Source organism: Aspergillus luchuensis, chromosome 1 (assembly GCF_016861625.1).
Source record: "Aspergillus luchuensis IFO 4308 DNA, chromosome 1, nearly complete sequence".
In the NCBI taxonomy this organism is placed as follows: Eukaryota; Fungi; Ascomycota; class Eurotiomycetes; order Eurotiales; family Aspergillaceae; genus Aspergillus; species Aspergillus luchuensis.
In genome coordinates this window covers 3732698-3749408 of record NC_054849.1, presented here as the reverse complement: position 1 = coordinate 3749408, position 16711 = coordinate 3732698, and the positions used below count along the sequence as shown (strand labels likewise).

The following is a 16711-nucleotide window of genomic DNA, read 5'->3' as shown; positions in this document are numbered from 1 at the left end:
GATATACAAATATAAGCATAGCGCTTATTCCAATGACATTGCCAGCCCGCGCTGCAAGATTCCATGAAAGATGTCCTAACTAGAGGCACATCATACACTGAATGAGGGCTAACTCGTAAGGTGAGGATAGCTATGATGAAAACTGTTGATGACTAAATAGAGTGGCAGCTTCATATGAGGAGCTAGAAGTGAATAGCCCACGAGATACTTAAGAAGTCAATGTCCGAGATGAAATATTTAGCCTTGAGGTGGAGAGGTACTAAGCATGGAAGGGTACCAATGAGCAAACAACTCAAACACCGCTGATTTGTCAGGAACACTTGAGCGAACGCGCCTTCGGAGGTTTCGCGTTTGCGCTACCCTATCTTAGTCTCTTCTACAGAAGTAAGAGCTAGTCGATGAGTCTCAATCTACTTTCTTCCATTGCTCAAGTGAAGATATCCTCTAGTATATCTCTTTCTTTACCTTCCGCAAATCTGGTACATTGAATTTCTCAATACGAAACTTCGCTCACTGACCTCCACTAAATCTCACCCTACCTTCTAAGGTTCCTACGGGGACTTTCTGCACAAGCTGAAGTGTTTACGCCAAGCTGGCAGGCTGCACCGATTGATACACTCACATCATGGCCGAAGAGATTGTGATAGACAAATCTACTTTCTTCAATAGATTATCAAGCTTCTATAATGCATGGAAAGCCGACAAACGATCTAGTCATGCCAATTTCGGTGGTGTGTCGTCGATTGTGATCCTAATGGGCAAAACCGACGAAGCGAACAGCTTTCAGAAGAACAACGCAATGCACGTATGTCTTTCATTACCCCTTAATCCTATTCTTGTCGGCTCACCTGCCATCATAAATAGTTCTGGCTCCTTGGCTATGAATTTCCCGCTACGCTTCTTGTTTTTACGACGGAGATGGTGTATGTGGTGACTACCGCGAAGAAAGGTGAGTTCTTTCATAAGATATGAATTTAGCATGGCCTCGATTACTGACAGGCACATTTTGTTTGCAGCCAAGCACCTTGAACCCTTGAAAGGTGGCAAGATTCCGGTGGAGATATTAGTGACATCCAAGACTCCAGATGAGAAGATGAAATCTTTCGAAAAGTGCATTGACGTTATCAAAAATGCTGGTGTGAGTCCTACTGTCCTCAGCGTTAGCAATCTTGGATGGAACTGACTGCCCTGAAATGATAAGAAAAAAGTTGGCGTATTGCCGAAAGACACAACCGCAGGTCCTTTCGCAGAAGATTGGAAGAAGGCTTATGCAACATTGTCAAATGAAGTCGAGGAAGTTGATATTTCGCCCGCTCTTTCAGCTACTCTCTCTGTCAAGGATACTGATGAATTAGTAAGTTTTTACATGTCTTCGGAGGTGTGACTGGCTGACACGACAAAGGTATCTATACGTAATGCATCGCGGGCATGCAGTGGTCTGATGTCTGAGTACTTCGTGGATGAAATGTCCCGCCTACTTGATGAAGAGAAGCAGATGAGCCACAAAGCTCTTTCAATGCGGATCGATGCGAAAATAGACGACGCAAAATTCTTCAACAAGTTAGCGAAATTGCCGGCCGAATTTGACCCCCAACAAATCGATTGGGCATATGGACCAGTGATCCAAAGTGGAGGGAAATATGATCTCAAGCTGACTGCGATATCCGACAACAACAATTTGCAGCCGGGGATAATAATTGCTGGCTTCGGCATTCGTTACAAGACCTACAGTTCGATGATTGCACGCACCTACCTAGTTGACCCGACGAAAACTCAGGAGGCAAATTACGCCTTTCTACTAAACGTCCGCGAAGCGATTTTGAAAGACGTCCGTGACGGGGCCGTGGCTAAGGACCTATACAGCAAGGCGATGAATATGGTTCGGACAAAGAAGCCTGAGCTTGAATCTCATTTCCTGAAAACCGTCGGCGCTGGCATAGGAATTGAGCTTCGAGACGCTAATATGGTTCTTAACGGAAAGAACGATAAGGTTTTGAAGAGCGGAATGACATTCGCTGTCACAGTTGGTCTGACTGACGTTGAAGACGCGAGCATCAAAGACAAGAATAGAACCGTTTATTCGATGATCATTACAGACACTGTTCGCGTCGGAGAAACCGGGCCTCTGGTGTTTACGAAAGATGCTGGTGTTGACATGGACTCTGTATCGTTCTACTTTGGGGATGAAGAAGAGCCACAGAGACCAGTAAAGGAGAAGAAGGAGGCGAAATCAAGCTCTGTTGCCAATAGGAATGTTACGAGAACGAAGCTTCGTGCTGAAAGACCCACTCAGATTAATGAAGGTGCCGAAGCACGGCGACGTGAGCATCAAAAGGAGTTGGCTGGCAAAAAGACCAAGGAAGGTCTGGACAGATTTGCCGGTACGACTGGCGATGATAACGGAGTCACACAGAAAAAGTTCAAGAGATTCGAGTCTTACAAGAGAGACAATCAGCTCCCAACGAGGGTGAAAGACCTAACCGTTTATGTAGATCAGAAGGCTTCCACGGTTATTGTGCCAATTATGGGTCGGCCAGTACCCTTCCATATTAACACGATCAAGAATGCTAGCAAGAGTGACGAGGGAGAGTATGCGTATCTCCGAATCAATTTCCTTTCACCGGGTCAAGGCGTGGGCCGAAAGGATGATCAGCCTTTCGAAGACCTCTCCGCCCATTTTCTGCGCAATTTGACACTCCGGTCCAAGGACAACGACCGACTGGCCCAGATCGCTCAAGACATCACAGAACTTCGAAAGAATGCTCTGCGGCGGGAACAAGAGAAGAAGGAAATGGAAGATGTGGTAGAACAAGACAAGTTGGTTGAAATCAGGAGTAAGTATTGCTACTCAACCATCTGAATGCACGGGGACTGACTAGATTAGATCGTCGTCCTGTAAAACTGCCTGATGTATACCTTCGGCCTCCTCTGGATGGTAAACGCGTTCCAGGGGAAGTTGAGATCCATCAGAACGGTCTTCGTTACATGTCACCTTTCCGAAATGAACATGTAGATGTCCTGTTCAGCAACGTGAAGCACCTGTTTTTCCAACCTTGCGCTCACGAATTGATCGTTCTGATACATGTTCATCTGAAAACACCTATTATGATAGGGAAAAGGAAGACTAGAGATGTGCAGTTCTACCGGGAGGCAACCGAAATGCAGTTTGATGAAACCGGCAATCGTAGGCGCAAGCATCGTTATGGGGATGAAGAGGAGTTCGAAGCTGAACAGGAAGAGAGACGGCGGAGAGCCGCTCTGGATCGGGAGTTCAAGGCTTTCGCCGAAAAGATTGCAGATGCCGGAAAAGACGAAAGCGTGGATGTTGACATCCCTTTCAGAGAAATTGGTTTCACTGGCGTACCAAACCGCTCTAATGTTTTGATCCAACCCACAACAGATGCTCTTGTCCAATTGACAGAGCCGCCCTTCCTGGTGATTACTCTGAATGAGGTAGAGATTGCTCATTTAGAGAGAGTACAGGTAAGTGCGAATTTTACCACTGGTATTTTACTGCTGCTAATGTCACCAGTTTGGACTCAAAAACTTTGACCTGGTTTTTGTTTTCAAGGATTTCCACAGGGCCCCTGTTCATATCAATACAATCCCTGTCGAATCGCTAGAGGGTGTCAAAGACTGGCTAGATTCTGTTGATATAGCTTTCACAGAGGGTCCACTGAACTTGAACTGGACAACAATCATGAAGACAGTCGTAAGTGACCCATACGGTTTCTTCGCCGATGGGGGCTGGTCATTCTTGGCCGCAGAGTCGGATTCAGAGGGCGGATCAGACGAAGACGAGGAGTCCGCGTTTGAGCTTTCTGAATCAGAGCTGGCGGCCGCCGACGAGAGTTCAGAAGACGACAGTGAATTCGACGATGATGCCAGTGCCGAGGCTAGCGATGACTTCAGTGCCGACGAAGAGAGTGGTGAAGACTGGGACGAACTCGAAACGAAGGCAAAGAAAAAGGACAGGGAAAGTGGTCTGGATGATGAAGATCGTGGGAAAAAGCGCAAGCGATGATCTGTTCCCGCATACTACATGACAGCCAGCTGTGAATTTCGAACAAGTGGCCTTCAATTTGCATCAATCGCTATTTAATACTTGAATTGTACGAGATGTTCATAAATTGTAATCGTCAGTTCCCAAGGAACTCGAGGGGCCAGGAATGAGACATTAATATTCGTGCTGCCATTCTTTTCTATCTATAGCTGGTATATGTGCAAATTATATATACCCCTGCATGCGTCCTCCGTCACTTCCCTTCCCGCATAGCGGACCACATGCTCCTCATCCTCTCAGCTTGATCTGGAGTAAAACTCTCATAACAGTCATCAGATGAATAGTCCATAAAATTATGGATTGCATCAAGGCCAGGAAGATCTGGGCATGAATCCTTCTCGGCGGGGCATCCGCTCGTAGGCTCCGATTGCTCAGGGGTGTCATCAATGTAATCTCCTTCATTATCAGGGGAGCACGATTCACCTTCGAACGTGTGCAGCAGCCCATTCCAATGGCCAACCTCATGAACCGCTGTGCCGCCCTGGTTGTACTGCGCTAAACTACCACCCGGCATGGTATCGGCTAACACGTTACAACCATCCTTGATGTAACTAGAACGTGGGCTGCTGGAATTCACGCTCGGATCAGGCAACGTACAGAAGCCAAGGACAGTTGTTGATGATTGACCCGATACATCTGTTCGTCGATTGCCGTTATAGGGGAAGCCCCGAGAAGTGTCGTCGGAAGACGCCTGAAGATCTGTTTGGAAATAGACATTCAAAGTGCTATAAATGCCCCTTCGTAGGGCATTCTTCATCCCCAATTCGTCATCATTTCGCGCCCAAGAGTCATTTATATGACGAGTAATGCCCTCCAACCGATAGCTGATAGTCGCACTTTCATATGCCTTCTGAAGATAGGAAAGCTAGGAGTTGTTAGTCCAAAACAGGATATTGCGCAGGCATAAGCCAACAAATCAACGGTGACGGACCTGACTGGTGATCATGTCGTCTGATACTGCGTTGGATGCTTCATTGCTGCTTACGATATGAAACCATGTCTCGATTTCAATCATAGACACCACCTCCCGGCTTTCCTCAGCGGTGCTGCCACGTTGGGCCTGTAGATCATACAATCTCCTGTGCTCTGCTCGGAGTGACTCATCGGGCGCCGGTGTGGAGCAAAAGTCACGTCCAGAGAGCAGTGCGCTGCATCTGGTTGAAAGATTGGCAAAAACAATGGCGGTAAAGAGCGCGTGTAAGTTGAGTAACAATGTCATATTGTGTATAGGGCAGTGAAGGTTTTCTATTGCACCGAAGACAAGAGACGAGGTGAGAGATATAAGATCATAAGCCTCATTGCCAACCGCTACGTGGAATCTGTAAAGATCCCAAACAATCCCCCGTGTCAGGAATGCTGCATGCCAGGGAAATGTCCCACAGAAGGGATACACGCGTTTCGCCGAGAAGATTGACACTCTCCCAGATCGCGCCAACAGGAAGGGCACAGCGACTAGCAGGTGCGGTTTATTTTTCCTAGATAGACAGATGTGTCGAAACTATCATAAAACATAGGCCCACGGGAAATACCTGTGGGTATCAGATCCTGTTTAGGAACGCCACCTACAAACGCCTAGTAAAGATTCACACTGTAAGTTAGGTCCGTAGACCAAGAAGAGCATGAGCAGAACCAACATCGATGAACAATAAGGGGAAAATGAAAGTATGCTTCTTAAGTAGCATGAGAACCAAATCTGCCATCCCGCCCGGTTGCCACAGCCGAGCTCTCCTGCTCATTGTTCCAGGTCAAGTAAGTGTGATCGCCAAGTTTCCTAATAAATCAGCCTAGGCACGGACAAAACACGTTAAGTTCACCAAATCTCCTTACCTCGGCCGAACAAGATGTGCAATGGTAAATAATGCCCCAAGAACAATGCATAGTCCACCTACAACGACGTAGGCAATACCCATGAATGGGTTTTGCCCGCCCATCACAGTCCGCGTTGATATGAGTATCGATTTAGTACCTCCGTACTCGGTGACAGGGAAGCCTGTGCGCGTTTTAGCGTTGACTTTGATGTTAAGTTGAATCTGGAAGCTTACGGTCTTCAATGTCCAACTGATAAATTCCTGCAGTCATTGCCGTTGTGTCGTTTCTGCGGGATAGCTTACTGAAAGCCGGCAGCGCAGCAGTTCTCATCCATACCATAAACTCTTCGTCTTCATGAAGATTAGGTATACCGTCGACATAACCGTTAGGGTATCGATCGTGCCAATTAGGCGGAGGAACCACCTGCCATTTATTATACTGAGTCTTCTTGATGAGCTGCTTGTCACTGTCCCAAGCAATGCCTTTATTGGTCATGTTGTAGGTCTCAGCAGTCACACCATTGTTGATAAGCTTTGGGCTGCGGATGGTATCGTTGAATTGAGAATTGGCTATAAGGCCGCATGGATAATATGCTTTGCCAGTTGAGGGGTCAAGTTTGAGGGGGTCACAAGAGCCACCATTTATGGTGTTGTTGTCAACTGCTTTTCCTTTCAACTGATCTGTGTCCATGGACTTAACGTATCTCCGATGGTTCTGATAGAAGTTCGTTAAGCGATAATATAGAAGCACAGGCGGCTCCAAGGTATCCGGAATCTCAAACATCAATCGACAGACTGTAGTTCCGCTCTCATTGAATCTTTGCCACGTTGGAATGGAACTATCGCCTGATGATTTGAAGGAAGATTTAACTTGGTCTGAAATAGAGGCTGCATAGGAGGTGGGCGCCTTCTCAGCACATTCAGAATAGTCTATGACAATCTCTTGTACCTGATGATCGCTCGTCGGTTATTGAGAAGAAACTCTATGGTAGGTATTACATACCTGTGAGCTGGCCCATAGCAGGAGACCACCAATGGGGGCGAATATCACACCAATAACAAAAAAAAGAGGCAGTACGCTCTTTGGGGTCAATATTGGTCTATATGCGTCAGCACGAGGGCAAAGTATACCATCAAACTAACTTACTGCCAGGCTTTCAAGCGCTGCTGTCTGAACGCAGTATCTGTGGTAATAAACTAGAGTTAGTAAAGAATGGCCCATCTCATTCACAAAGAGTCAAAAGTCTCACTTGCTGGTCTCCTGTTCTTAGACTTCTTATCGTCAGCTCCCCCCCTATGTTCTTGCTCGTCCAAAGACTCCGCACGGGTCGCTTCGGGATGGGACATTGTTGTTCAAATCCTCCATTAAATGTCCTGGGCAATTACTACAGCAGTTGCAGAAGCAGTAGAAGAAGTGATATTTTGAGAGAGTAATTATAAAGATGGATAGAGAGTGAGGATGAATGATGGTGGCGCAGGCTTAGCAGGCGACGGGATTGCGTAATTGGCGGGCTTTGACATCCCGATATCCGCTTGGGGGATACTGTTACATTGTCATGAACATTACTTTTTGTTCTCGGACGCTCCGAAAATTTTGATCCGCTCAAAAGCAGTGCATGAATTGTTACTGTTACAATATTGACTATGCTACCCCAGTGTAAACTTATTGTTGGAAACATGTCAATTGAGCAACGAGAAACAATCTACCACTCTAATGAAAACTAGACGCCATGGCAAGCCGTCGGCATAATGATCGGGAGAACGACATGAGAAACAAAACCTAACCTATCGCAGCCAATTGTTCCAGCCCTTGAGAAACAATAACGCCAGACAAAAAAAACTAAGGGTAATTGAAAGCTGTCTGAAGACGCCAAGTGTTGAATCGAATCAATAACATCCGTATTTGATGGCCTAACGCAGCGAAAGGAAAATGGGGAAAAGAAAGAGCAATATAACACCGTATGCAGCCTTGCCACTTGTTGCAGAGAATCCAGCTATGCTCAGTGACAAATGTAAGTACCGTACCAATATCCGATGGCTAATTGACGGGCGCGAAAGTTGTGAGTTGAGAAATGCAATTGGACTAATGATGGTACAGGCATGCGACCACGTCTCTGACGCATCATTACCAGTATATCAATGGGGAAGGCAGGTCATCGGGATCCACAGGGTTCAACAGTTCCAAGCATATTATCTTCGATACTGTCGAAAATGTTCGGGATCGAACCAACCAACCCGCTCATACGCCGTCCAGAGCTTGCTTGCTTTATTGACATCAATCTTGCAAGCCTGCTGAGCATCGGTCTTCCGAAATTCCTTACCAACATTCAAAGCCTTCACGCGGGCTTCGAAAATGCGACGCTTGCTGCATAGGTAGGTCGCACATGAAAGCCTTAAAGTAGCAGCAAGGTTGAGCTCTGCAGAGCTCAGCAAATGCCGATCCGGATCATGGCTGAGATCTAACACTTGGCCTTTCCAATCTGCCTTTAGTGCCTTTGCGTTGCCTCCAAGGGTCTCTATTGAGGGGCAATAGTCCTTAATGGAGTTGTAATCTGTATCATCCCGGTTTGTGCCTATGGCGCGAGGCGGCTTGGCACTCGACGGGGGTGAGTCAAATGTATCGAGGATCCTTTGCTTCGGTGTGGACTTTGGCGTCCGCTTTACCCTTGGTGTCCGTTGCAGACGAGGCTGGGCAGCAACTGCCCTCTTTGCGGGAGCCGGAGCGATCTTCTTCAGCTTCGCATCTATAGCACGTGGACGACACCGATTCATCATCAAAAGCTGGCGTTCTAAGGTCTCCCGCTCTTCCCTAGCCCATGCTGCTGGGTTCCGGTTAAATTGGGCAGATACAATCGGCACGCATGAAAGAGCTAGAAGATATTCGTCACGCGTCGGCTTGTTAAGTTTATTTTCAAATCTCGCCATGTGAGAATTTATATGCTGGTCAACCAACGCTTCCGCCGATGGGGGGAGCATGGACCCAAACAACGGCTCATCAGTGGCAATATCAGTAAGGCCTTCGTGGCGGGGAAAGAGAACAGGGTCCCTGGAGGAACCGACGACGGCATCCTTATCAATCGGTTCTGGTCCATTCGATCGCCGTTTCTTATTCCCAGTATAGGGAGTGACTGGCGGCGATGGCAAGTTCATTTCCGACTGTGTTCGCTTGTGATCACTCGGCATGGGAGGAAGCCTCACTTCATGGTTATACGGCGGATCCTGGGCCATTGTATACGGTGAGATTGTGGTGGGACTGAAGCTCTCGAGGGGCTTAGTCTCTGGGGGGGACATTAAACTCGAAACAGACGGCAGACGACTCATATTGACCTTATCACCACGACTGGTCAAAGAAGCAGCAGTGAATGAGGTCATCGCCTGAAACAATCTGATGGTTTGATTGCTTCACAATGGAAAAGTGAGCAGAATATGTGGTGGGACGACTAGCTGAGAATAAATACAACAGGAAATCTGCTTCTGAGGTCAGTTTCAGGTAGTCATCTGTTTGAAGGCGAGAGAACGTTTGTACGCTGATGAGATGGTGATATGGAAGTCAATGGAACAGATGTTTGGCAATAATGTTGGCAGACACACGTGCAAATGATTTGTCAGGGCCGCCTCTTTGTCTGGTGGCAATAAATGGATATTGGTTGGGTCTCGGCGATAAGGCTCACAATGGCCGAGTAGGCTAGAGTTACTGAGTATGAGTAATCAATCTATTTCTCCTGGTGTTCCGTATTGCGTGTCCAAGTTTACTCGAAAATTTGGGTTCCTTGAGGAGACAGAATCAATTAAGACTTGTAGGACAGCGAGCTGGTTCCTATCGACGGGTAAGAACCGGCACTCAGGCGTATGAGTCAATGTGCCGGATGGGAACTACTAGTAGCAGTAATGAAATACATCAACATTGTTCATGCGGGGTTGGCGCGTGGCAGTAAAGGGGAACCGTGCCAGCGTCTAATCCCAAACGCCTAACACCGGATAGCTGGGAGCAAGATCAGAGGTTGAGGCTGGTGACCTAGCGCTTGAGCAATTACAAGTCAAATATGAATCAGAAGGAACGGCCTGGCGCTTTGACAGCGAATGATACGATGTTATGGGAAAGCCATATGATGAGAGGGTTTGGTAAATGATCTACCACATGACGACAACAGCCATGGGAAAGCGGGGTCGAGTACTGATTACTGTGTAATAAATAGAAAAAGGGGGGTGGAGCGCAAAGGCTGTTGGCTGTCTGTTTGGGATCCATTGAGGGGCACCAATTCCGTTTAGCGGTGTACCCACCAATGGCTACTTTCTTGTGACTTGGTAGGCTTTCTCCGGCATGTTAGGCTGAAAACTATGACTATCTTCGTACTGTGGACGGACTTAACAAAAGTCAGATCATCTGTTGCTCCATCGCAGCCTAATATACAGTAGCTGACACTGGGCCCCACAGATTCCATTGTTGCCTGACAAGTCAGACTGGGCATCATTCATGACCACCTTAGACAGCGTATTGTACACAAAAGGTGGGGAGGGGGTTTACTTAGCCGTCGATGAGAGTTATGATGCAGTGGCTCCGTTGACCCTTGCATGAATAACTAGTGGGGTGTATGTACTTACAGTTCTCTGATCAACAGCCGGACAATCAGTCGTCATCTGTCCTTCATAGGTATAGTACCAGGCAATAGAGAGGTTCTGCACTATTATAATAATAATATTATAATAATAAATTCTGCCAGCAGAACCTAACTAGGAATAGCATCAACTCTATTACTAATGAAGCTATTCAACTCTTTAGGAATAAGGCAATTTCAATAATTCTTGGTGTGTTGGCTGTTTAGTGGACATCAACCACTGCTTCCAGGCATCCGCAGGCAGTTACGTGGCCCAACCATGGAACGCCTGCCCGAAAGGGACAGGATGAAGCTATTCGTAATAGCCGGAATGATGTTTATATTACTACTCTTGAATGATGAAGAGATGGAGGTAGTGGCAGAGGCAGAGAGCAGAAATCGCTTATAAATTCAACGCGTTGAGTGCCTACGTAGAGTCCCTACGTAAGATCTCTAGGTAGGGGCCTCTAGGTGCTGGATTCCTAGTACAGTGCTAAACCTGTTCCAAACAGCGCTAAACCCATTACATTACTATTCTCATTATAATAATACTATAATGAGAATACTAAATATGGATCCATTGCTTAGTCAGGTGAAAGACCGCCTTCCTATTTAAGCCCGCGCTAAACCCCTTTAGCAACTTATTATTATAATATTATTATTATAATAGTGCAGAACCTCTCTAATGAATATGTTTAATATAATAATCTATATACGGATTACCAACAGACAATTATAACTGCTTGCTTCGCTCGTACTGATTCTGATAATTTGGCAACCTAAACAAGTTGCCCACTCAGCTGAGTAAGTCCCCAGTCATCATTTCCCCTATATATAACTAACCATCTATCTTACTTAATATTGGCAAAAGGATGTCCGGAGGTGGGCTACAACAGTCATTAACAAGCGCGAGTGGTTTAGTGGTAAGCTTACAATCTTAATAACATAATCAACGGTTGGACAGCTCACACGGTTGGGCGGCCCATCTGGTTATCTTTATAAAAGATGCTTTTGTGAATCTATTATATCTCAATTAATACGGAAGCTAGTTAGTTCTAACTTCATGTATGGATAATAGACATTATAAAGAATAACATATAATCTTTCTTATATAAATTATGTTAATGTATCCAAAATTACAGATAAAATATATATACTGTATTATAGTCAGATACTATTCATATTTATATATATTTTTGACTCTTTGAGGGGTATTAGATGGTTATTTATATTATTTATTATCTATTTATACCATATTGAGTCTTTTAGACTTATAATAGTTAAGTAATCTTGTCCTTGTAAAATTAACTAGATTAATAATTAATATAATTTTTTCTCTGGCTGCGGCCTCTATATCTTTTATTAGAATAAATTATCTTATTTTTACAGATATCTATTTATATATATAAATACTGATTTATTATAATTTATACTTTTTATAGGTATATTTAATATTATTGTTATGGGACAGGTCCCTACTGGAGGACTCAGCTACCCGGCCTTGTTGCTGCGTGCTGACTAATTATAATATATAAAATCTTGGAAGCTCTGAGACCCTATTACAATAGTAATTATTTTTTTTATTTAATAAATAATATACTTTTAGAATCAAGAAGTAATTTCTAATATTAAGAATAATATTTCTAAATAATTTATAAGATAGAGTCTGACTATACAGCTAATAAAATATATTAAAATAAAATAAAATAAAAGAATAATAAATAATATAATATAATTATAATTTCTCACTAATCTTATAAGCAAGTTGGAAGAAACTAAATAATAAATAATAAAATAATAAAATTATTATTAATAAATCTAACAGAATAAATATAAATAACTAAATTAATATATTATTAAATGACAGAATATTATTAATATATAAATTATAGATAATATTTTTTATTATATTATTATTTTTCTTTTCTAATATATAATTCTATAATTAAAATTTATATATTTAAAAATCAAGCCCTTTAGTAAGCAGAATAAGAGAAATTATTTTAAATTTAAAATATATTTAAAATTTAAATTTTTTATAAATTTAGTTATATATCCAGATAATATATCTTGAGTAGTTTATATATTTAAATAATTAAAGAAAAATATAGAAAAAAATTTATTATAATATTAAAATATAAATAATATAGCTATCTATAAAGAGATAATAAAAGAATTAAATAAAATCTATAAAAAATAAGAATTAAAAAATAAAATTTTATAAAAATTATACTTTCTTCAGTAAGATAATAAGAATTTTAAAAATTTTTAAAAAAATTTTAATATTATTTTGACTCAGACAGGTGGTATAATATAAAAAATATTTTTAAAATTATAATATCAAAGAATTTAATCAGCTATATTTTATTATAAATTATTATTAACTTAAAGAAAATCTTCTTTTATAAAAAATATTATAATTAATTTTAATAATATAATTACAACATAAATAAATAATATTTAAAAAAATATTAGAACTGCTAGTAGTGTATACAGATTTATAATTTTTATAAAATTTTAATGAAGAATATAGAAAATGCCATGAACTGGAAATATATTATGTTAATAATAAATAATAAAAAATAAAAATATATAATTAAATTCAAGAACTTAAGTTAATATTACTATTATTATAATTATTTTTTTAATTTTAATTAACTTTTTTTATAATACCAGCTGCGCTACCAGCCTGGAGCCAGAAAATTTTTTACCAAAAACAGTGATATCTAGTCTAGGATTATTTAAAGAAAAAAACAGATTAAATTAAATTATTAAAGATAATAAGAAATAATAATTTAACAGAAAGTAATATCTAGAAGAAGTCTTTTTGTTAAATAAGATGAATATTAATATTAATTTATTATTTACAAAATCTGCTAGACCAAGAGAATAAAAACTTCATTATTAAAATTTTAATATTAAATAGTAAATTAATAATATTTATATATATTCTTGCTGATATCGGAGCCAATATTTGGATTTATATAATTTACTAATTTTAGATTAATATTGTTCTTCTTGAGACTAAATGTATATTATAAACTTTACAAAGAATATTATAATATTATTGATTTAGATTATTTAATTTATATTTATAATTAATAGACACTAGTTCTGTAGTATATTATTTTTAATATTTAAATTAAACTATTATAATATTGTTTTAAAATAAATATATTATAATTTTTAAAGTAAGAAATCTTATTAAATTATTAATAAAGATAAGCTAGTATAGTTTGTTATTTAATCTATTTTTTTATCAAATAAAACTAAGATTAAATTATTCTAATAACTTTTCCAAGATATTTAATTATAAAATTTAATTAATTAGATTTACTAGTAAAAGATTATTTAATAAAATTAAATTCTTTTAAAAAATAATTAATACTGTATAACAGATACTCTTTTCTAAAATAAAATTTAAAATATTTTCAATTTACTAGAGTACTTTACAGGAGGTTTTAAGAAAAATATATTGAAATTTAAATTAAAAGTTTTTATATTAAATTTTTAGAACTTCCTGGAAGCCCTAAGAATGAAATCTTTTTAATTATAGATAATAATAGATGTTGAGTAAAAAAATTTAAGTTAATTCTTATTAAAGTTACTATTTTCTATAAATATTTAGAAAAGTTTAAATTAAGAATATTTTTATATTTTTAATATAATTAAGATAATTCTTACAGAGAAGATAGAGTTCTGAAATAAAATATTTAAATTAATTGAAAAATAAAATAAACTCTCTTTAAATATTATTATAATTTAATAAATATTTTCTTTAAAAAATAGTTATTTTATCTGCTTTTTAATCTTATAATTGTATTTTTAATTAAAGAAAGATAATTTACTGGAAATAATTTTTTTTAAAAAATAATTTTAAAAGAACTTGAAGTTGCCTGTAATTATATAATTAAAAGTTTAGTGAAATATTTTATATAGTATAATTTTATTTATTTTTGTAGTCTGATAGTTAAAGAAGTCTGGAAAAAGATTATATTTATATATCAATTATTAAGAGCTTAATATTCTGACCTGTAAGAATTCTTTTTTTATTTCTTTAATTAATAAGATAATAAATTATTTTAAGAATATAAAAATATCTAGAAAATCTAATATTCATTAAGATTTTTATTATATTTATATAAATTCTGAACCTGAAGACTTAATTTTTTATAAAATTTATTATAAAATCTTTAAATATTAGATATTATTATTTAAATTTATTAATAACCTAGTAATCTCCTAATATCTTATTAATAAAATTTTTATAGATTTTCTAGGTAAGTTTATTATAATATATATAAATAATATATTAATCTAGAAAAATAAATAAAATATAAATTTTATATAAATTAAATTTCTAGATTTTTTTATTATTATTACAGAGTACAGGTATCCAGATAGATTTTATAAAAATTATTATAACTATAAAATAATTATAATTAAATTATTAAGTCTATAAACTAGCTTCTTCAAAAGAATATCTTATTTATTTAAAATATATTTTATAAAAAAATCTTCTAGATTCTAAAATAGATTCTGATATCAGTTCCAGTACTAGTCTATTATAATTTATTCAAATTTATATATATATATAAACTAATATAATTAATAAAATGATGATAGAAATCCTTTACCAGTAAATTAAAAATATATAATATTTTATAATTTATTATATAGAAACTATATTTCTATCTAAGTATAACGATAATATCTATAAATAAAGAATATTAATTATTATATATAATTTTACAGAATAGAAAGCAGAGCTAAAAAATCTATTATAAATAAAAAGATTTACAATTTTCATAAATTTTTGTGTTTTAAAATATTTTATAATTATTAAAGAACTTAATACCCGGCAGACTTATTAAATAAAAATGTTATTTTATTATTAAATATTAATTTAAAAAGAATAATATATTACCTGATGATCTTATATGAAAAAGATTAATTTAAGAATAACTAGTAATTATTATTATCAAGTATTATTAAAGCCTGAGTTTTTAAGATTAGATATAATTGTAAATTTAATATTAATAATTTTTATAATATAAAAATCTCTATATTATAAATTATATTCTAAAAATTAATTATACTTATACTTTTCTAGAAAATTTTTAGGAATGGATTTATTAATAAGAAACTAATTACCTCTTATTTATAAAATAAATTATTTTTATATTAAAATAAATTAGTAATCTTTATAACAAAAATAATTTATAAATCTAGTTAATAGATAAGATCTATTAATAATTATCAAAATATTTAAAATAGAGATATCTAATATCATATAAAAAATTACTTGATATATAAAAGAGAATATATATTAAAATTTATTATTTAGATTACTCCAACCCCTTCTAATCTTTAATTAATTATAATAATATATATTCAAAAAATATTTCTAGAAGACTATTACAGATTTAATATTTTTTTATATACAGATTTCCGCCCAAGATATAGCATATTTATTTATTAACTGAATTAATTTTTAAATAAAAAATTTTTTAATATTATTATCTTTAACTAGAAAGATTAATTTATAGTTAATCTTTAAAATAAACTATATTAAATCTTATAGATTAAACTAGAGTTTTTAATGATATATTAATTATAGACTAATATATAAATAAAGATTATTAATTGATATATAATTCAATAATTTATTCTATTTATTAATTATTGCTAGAATAACTGTTTAGAATTATTATTATTAATTGATTTTATTATTATAATTCTGTTTCATGAATTTATAGGAATATTTTTATTTGTAAATAAAAAAATATAAGTTTTAAATATTATTTAATTAAATTTTTAATAAATTTATTAATATTTATTATTATCTAGAATTAAGCCTGTGAATTTAACTTATTATATAAAATAAATTTAAATTTTTATATAAAATAGAATCTAGAAGTTCTAGAATTTATAAATATAATAAATTAAGTAATTTTATTATTTTATTAACTTTAATATTGATAATAAAATCTTATCAGTATCTATAATTTAAAACATAGCCAGCCTTTATAAAAACTATTAAAAATTTAATATAATTTTATATTTATTATTCATAAAATCAGCAATATATATGGGATTTATTTTTTGAATATATATATATATATATATATCCTGTATTTTATTTTAAAAAATTTTAATTATATAATATATTTAGGTTACTGCCAGGCCAGCTTTAAGATATTATTATATCTATTAAAATTAATAACTAAATAAAATAATAATTA

The 16711-nt window shown here is 36.5% G+C and overlaps 4 protein-coding genes across 4 annotated transcripts; 1 reads left to right on the top strand and 3 right to left on the bottom strand.

Annotated features, from left to right (window-relative positions):
* Nucleotides 1–625: 625 nt before the first annotated feature.
* Nucleotides 626–4024, top strand: spt16 (chromatin-remodeling protein SPT16; the record flags this gene model as incomplete). Its single annotated transcript, XM_041683666.1, has 7 exons — nt 626–805; nt 865–949; nt 1017–1138; nt 1202–1354; nt 1403–2834; nt 2885–3483; nt 3533–4024. 7 exons carry the CDS (start codon nt 626–628, stop codon nt 4022–4024), a joined length of 3063 nt encoding a protein of 1020 aa, XP_041537979.1.
* A 232-nt stretch (nt 4025–4256) lies between these two features.
* On the bottom strand, nt 4257–5282 carry AKAW2_11258S (zinc metalloprotease; the record flags this gene model as incomplete). Its single annotated transcript, XM_041683655.1, has 2 exons — nt 4257–4928; nt 4995–5282. 2 exons carry the CDS (start codon nt 5280–5282, stop codon nt 4257–4259), a joined length of 960 nt encoding a protein of 319 aa, XP_041537978.1.
* A 452-nt stretch (nt 5283–5734) lies between these two features.
* On the bottom strand, nt 5735–7218 carry AKAW2_11257S (CDC50/LEM3 family protein; the record flags this gene model as incomplete). Its single annotated transcript, XM_041683644.1, has 6 exons — nt 5735–5834; nt 5891–6053; nt 6106–6820; nt 6875–6971; nt 7019–7055; nt 7122–7218. 6 exons carry the CDS (start codon nt 7216–7218, stop codon nt 5735–5737), a joined length of 1209 nt encoding a protein of 402 aa, XP_041537977.1.
* Nucleotides 7219–8061: 843 nt separating this feature from the next.
* AKAW2_11256S (SWIRM domain-containing protein) lies at nt 8062–9243 on the bottom strand (the record flags this gene model as incomplete). Its single annotated transcript, XM_041683633.1, has 1 exon — nt 8062–9243. The coding sequence occupies one exon, from the start codon at nt 9241–9243 to the stop codon at nt 8062–8064; it is 1182 nt and encodes a 393-aa protein (XP_041537976.1).
* Between the last annotated feature and the right edge of the window lie 7468 nt (nt 9244–16711).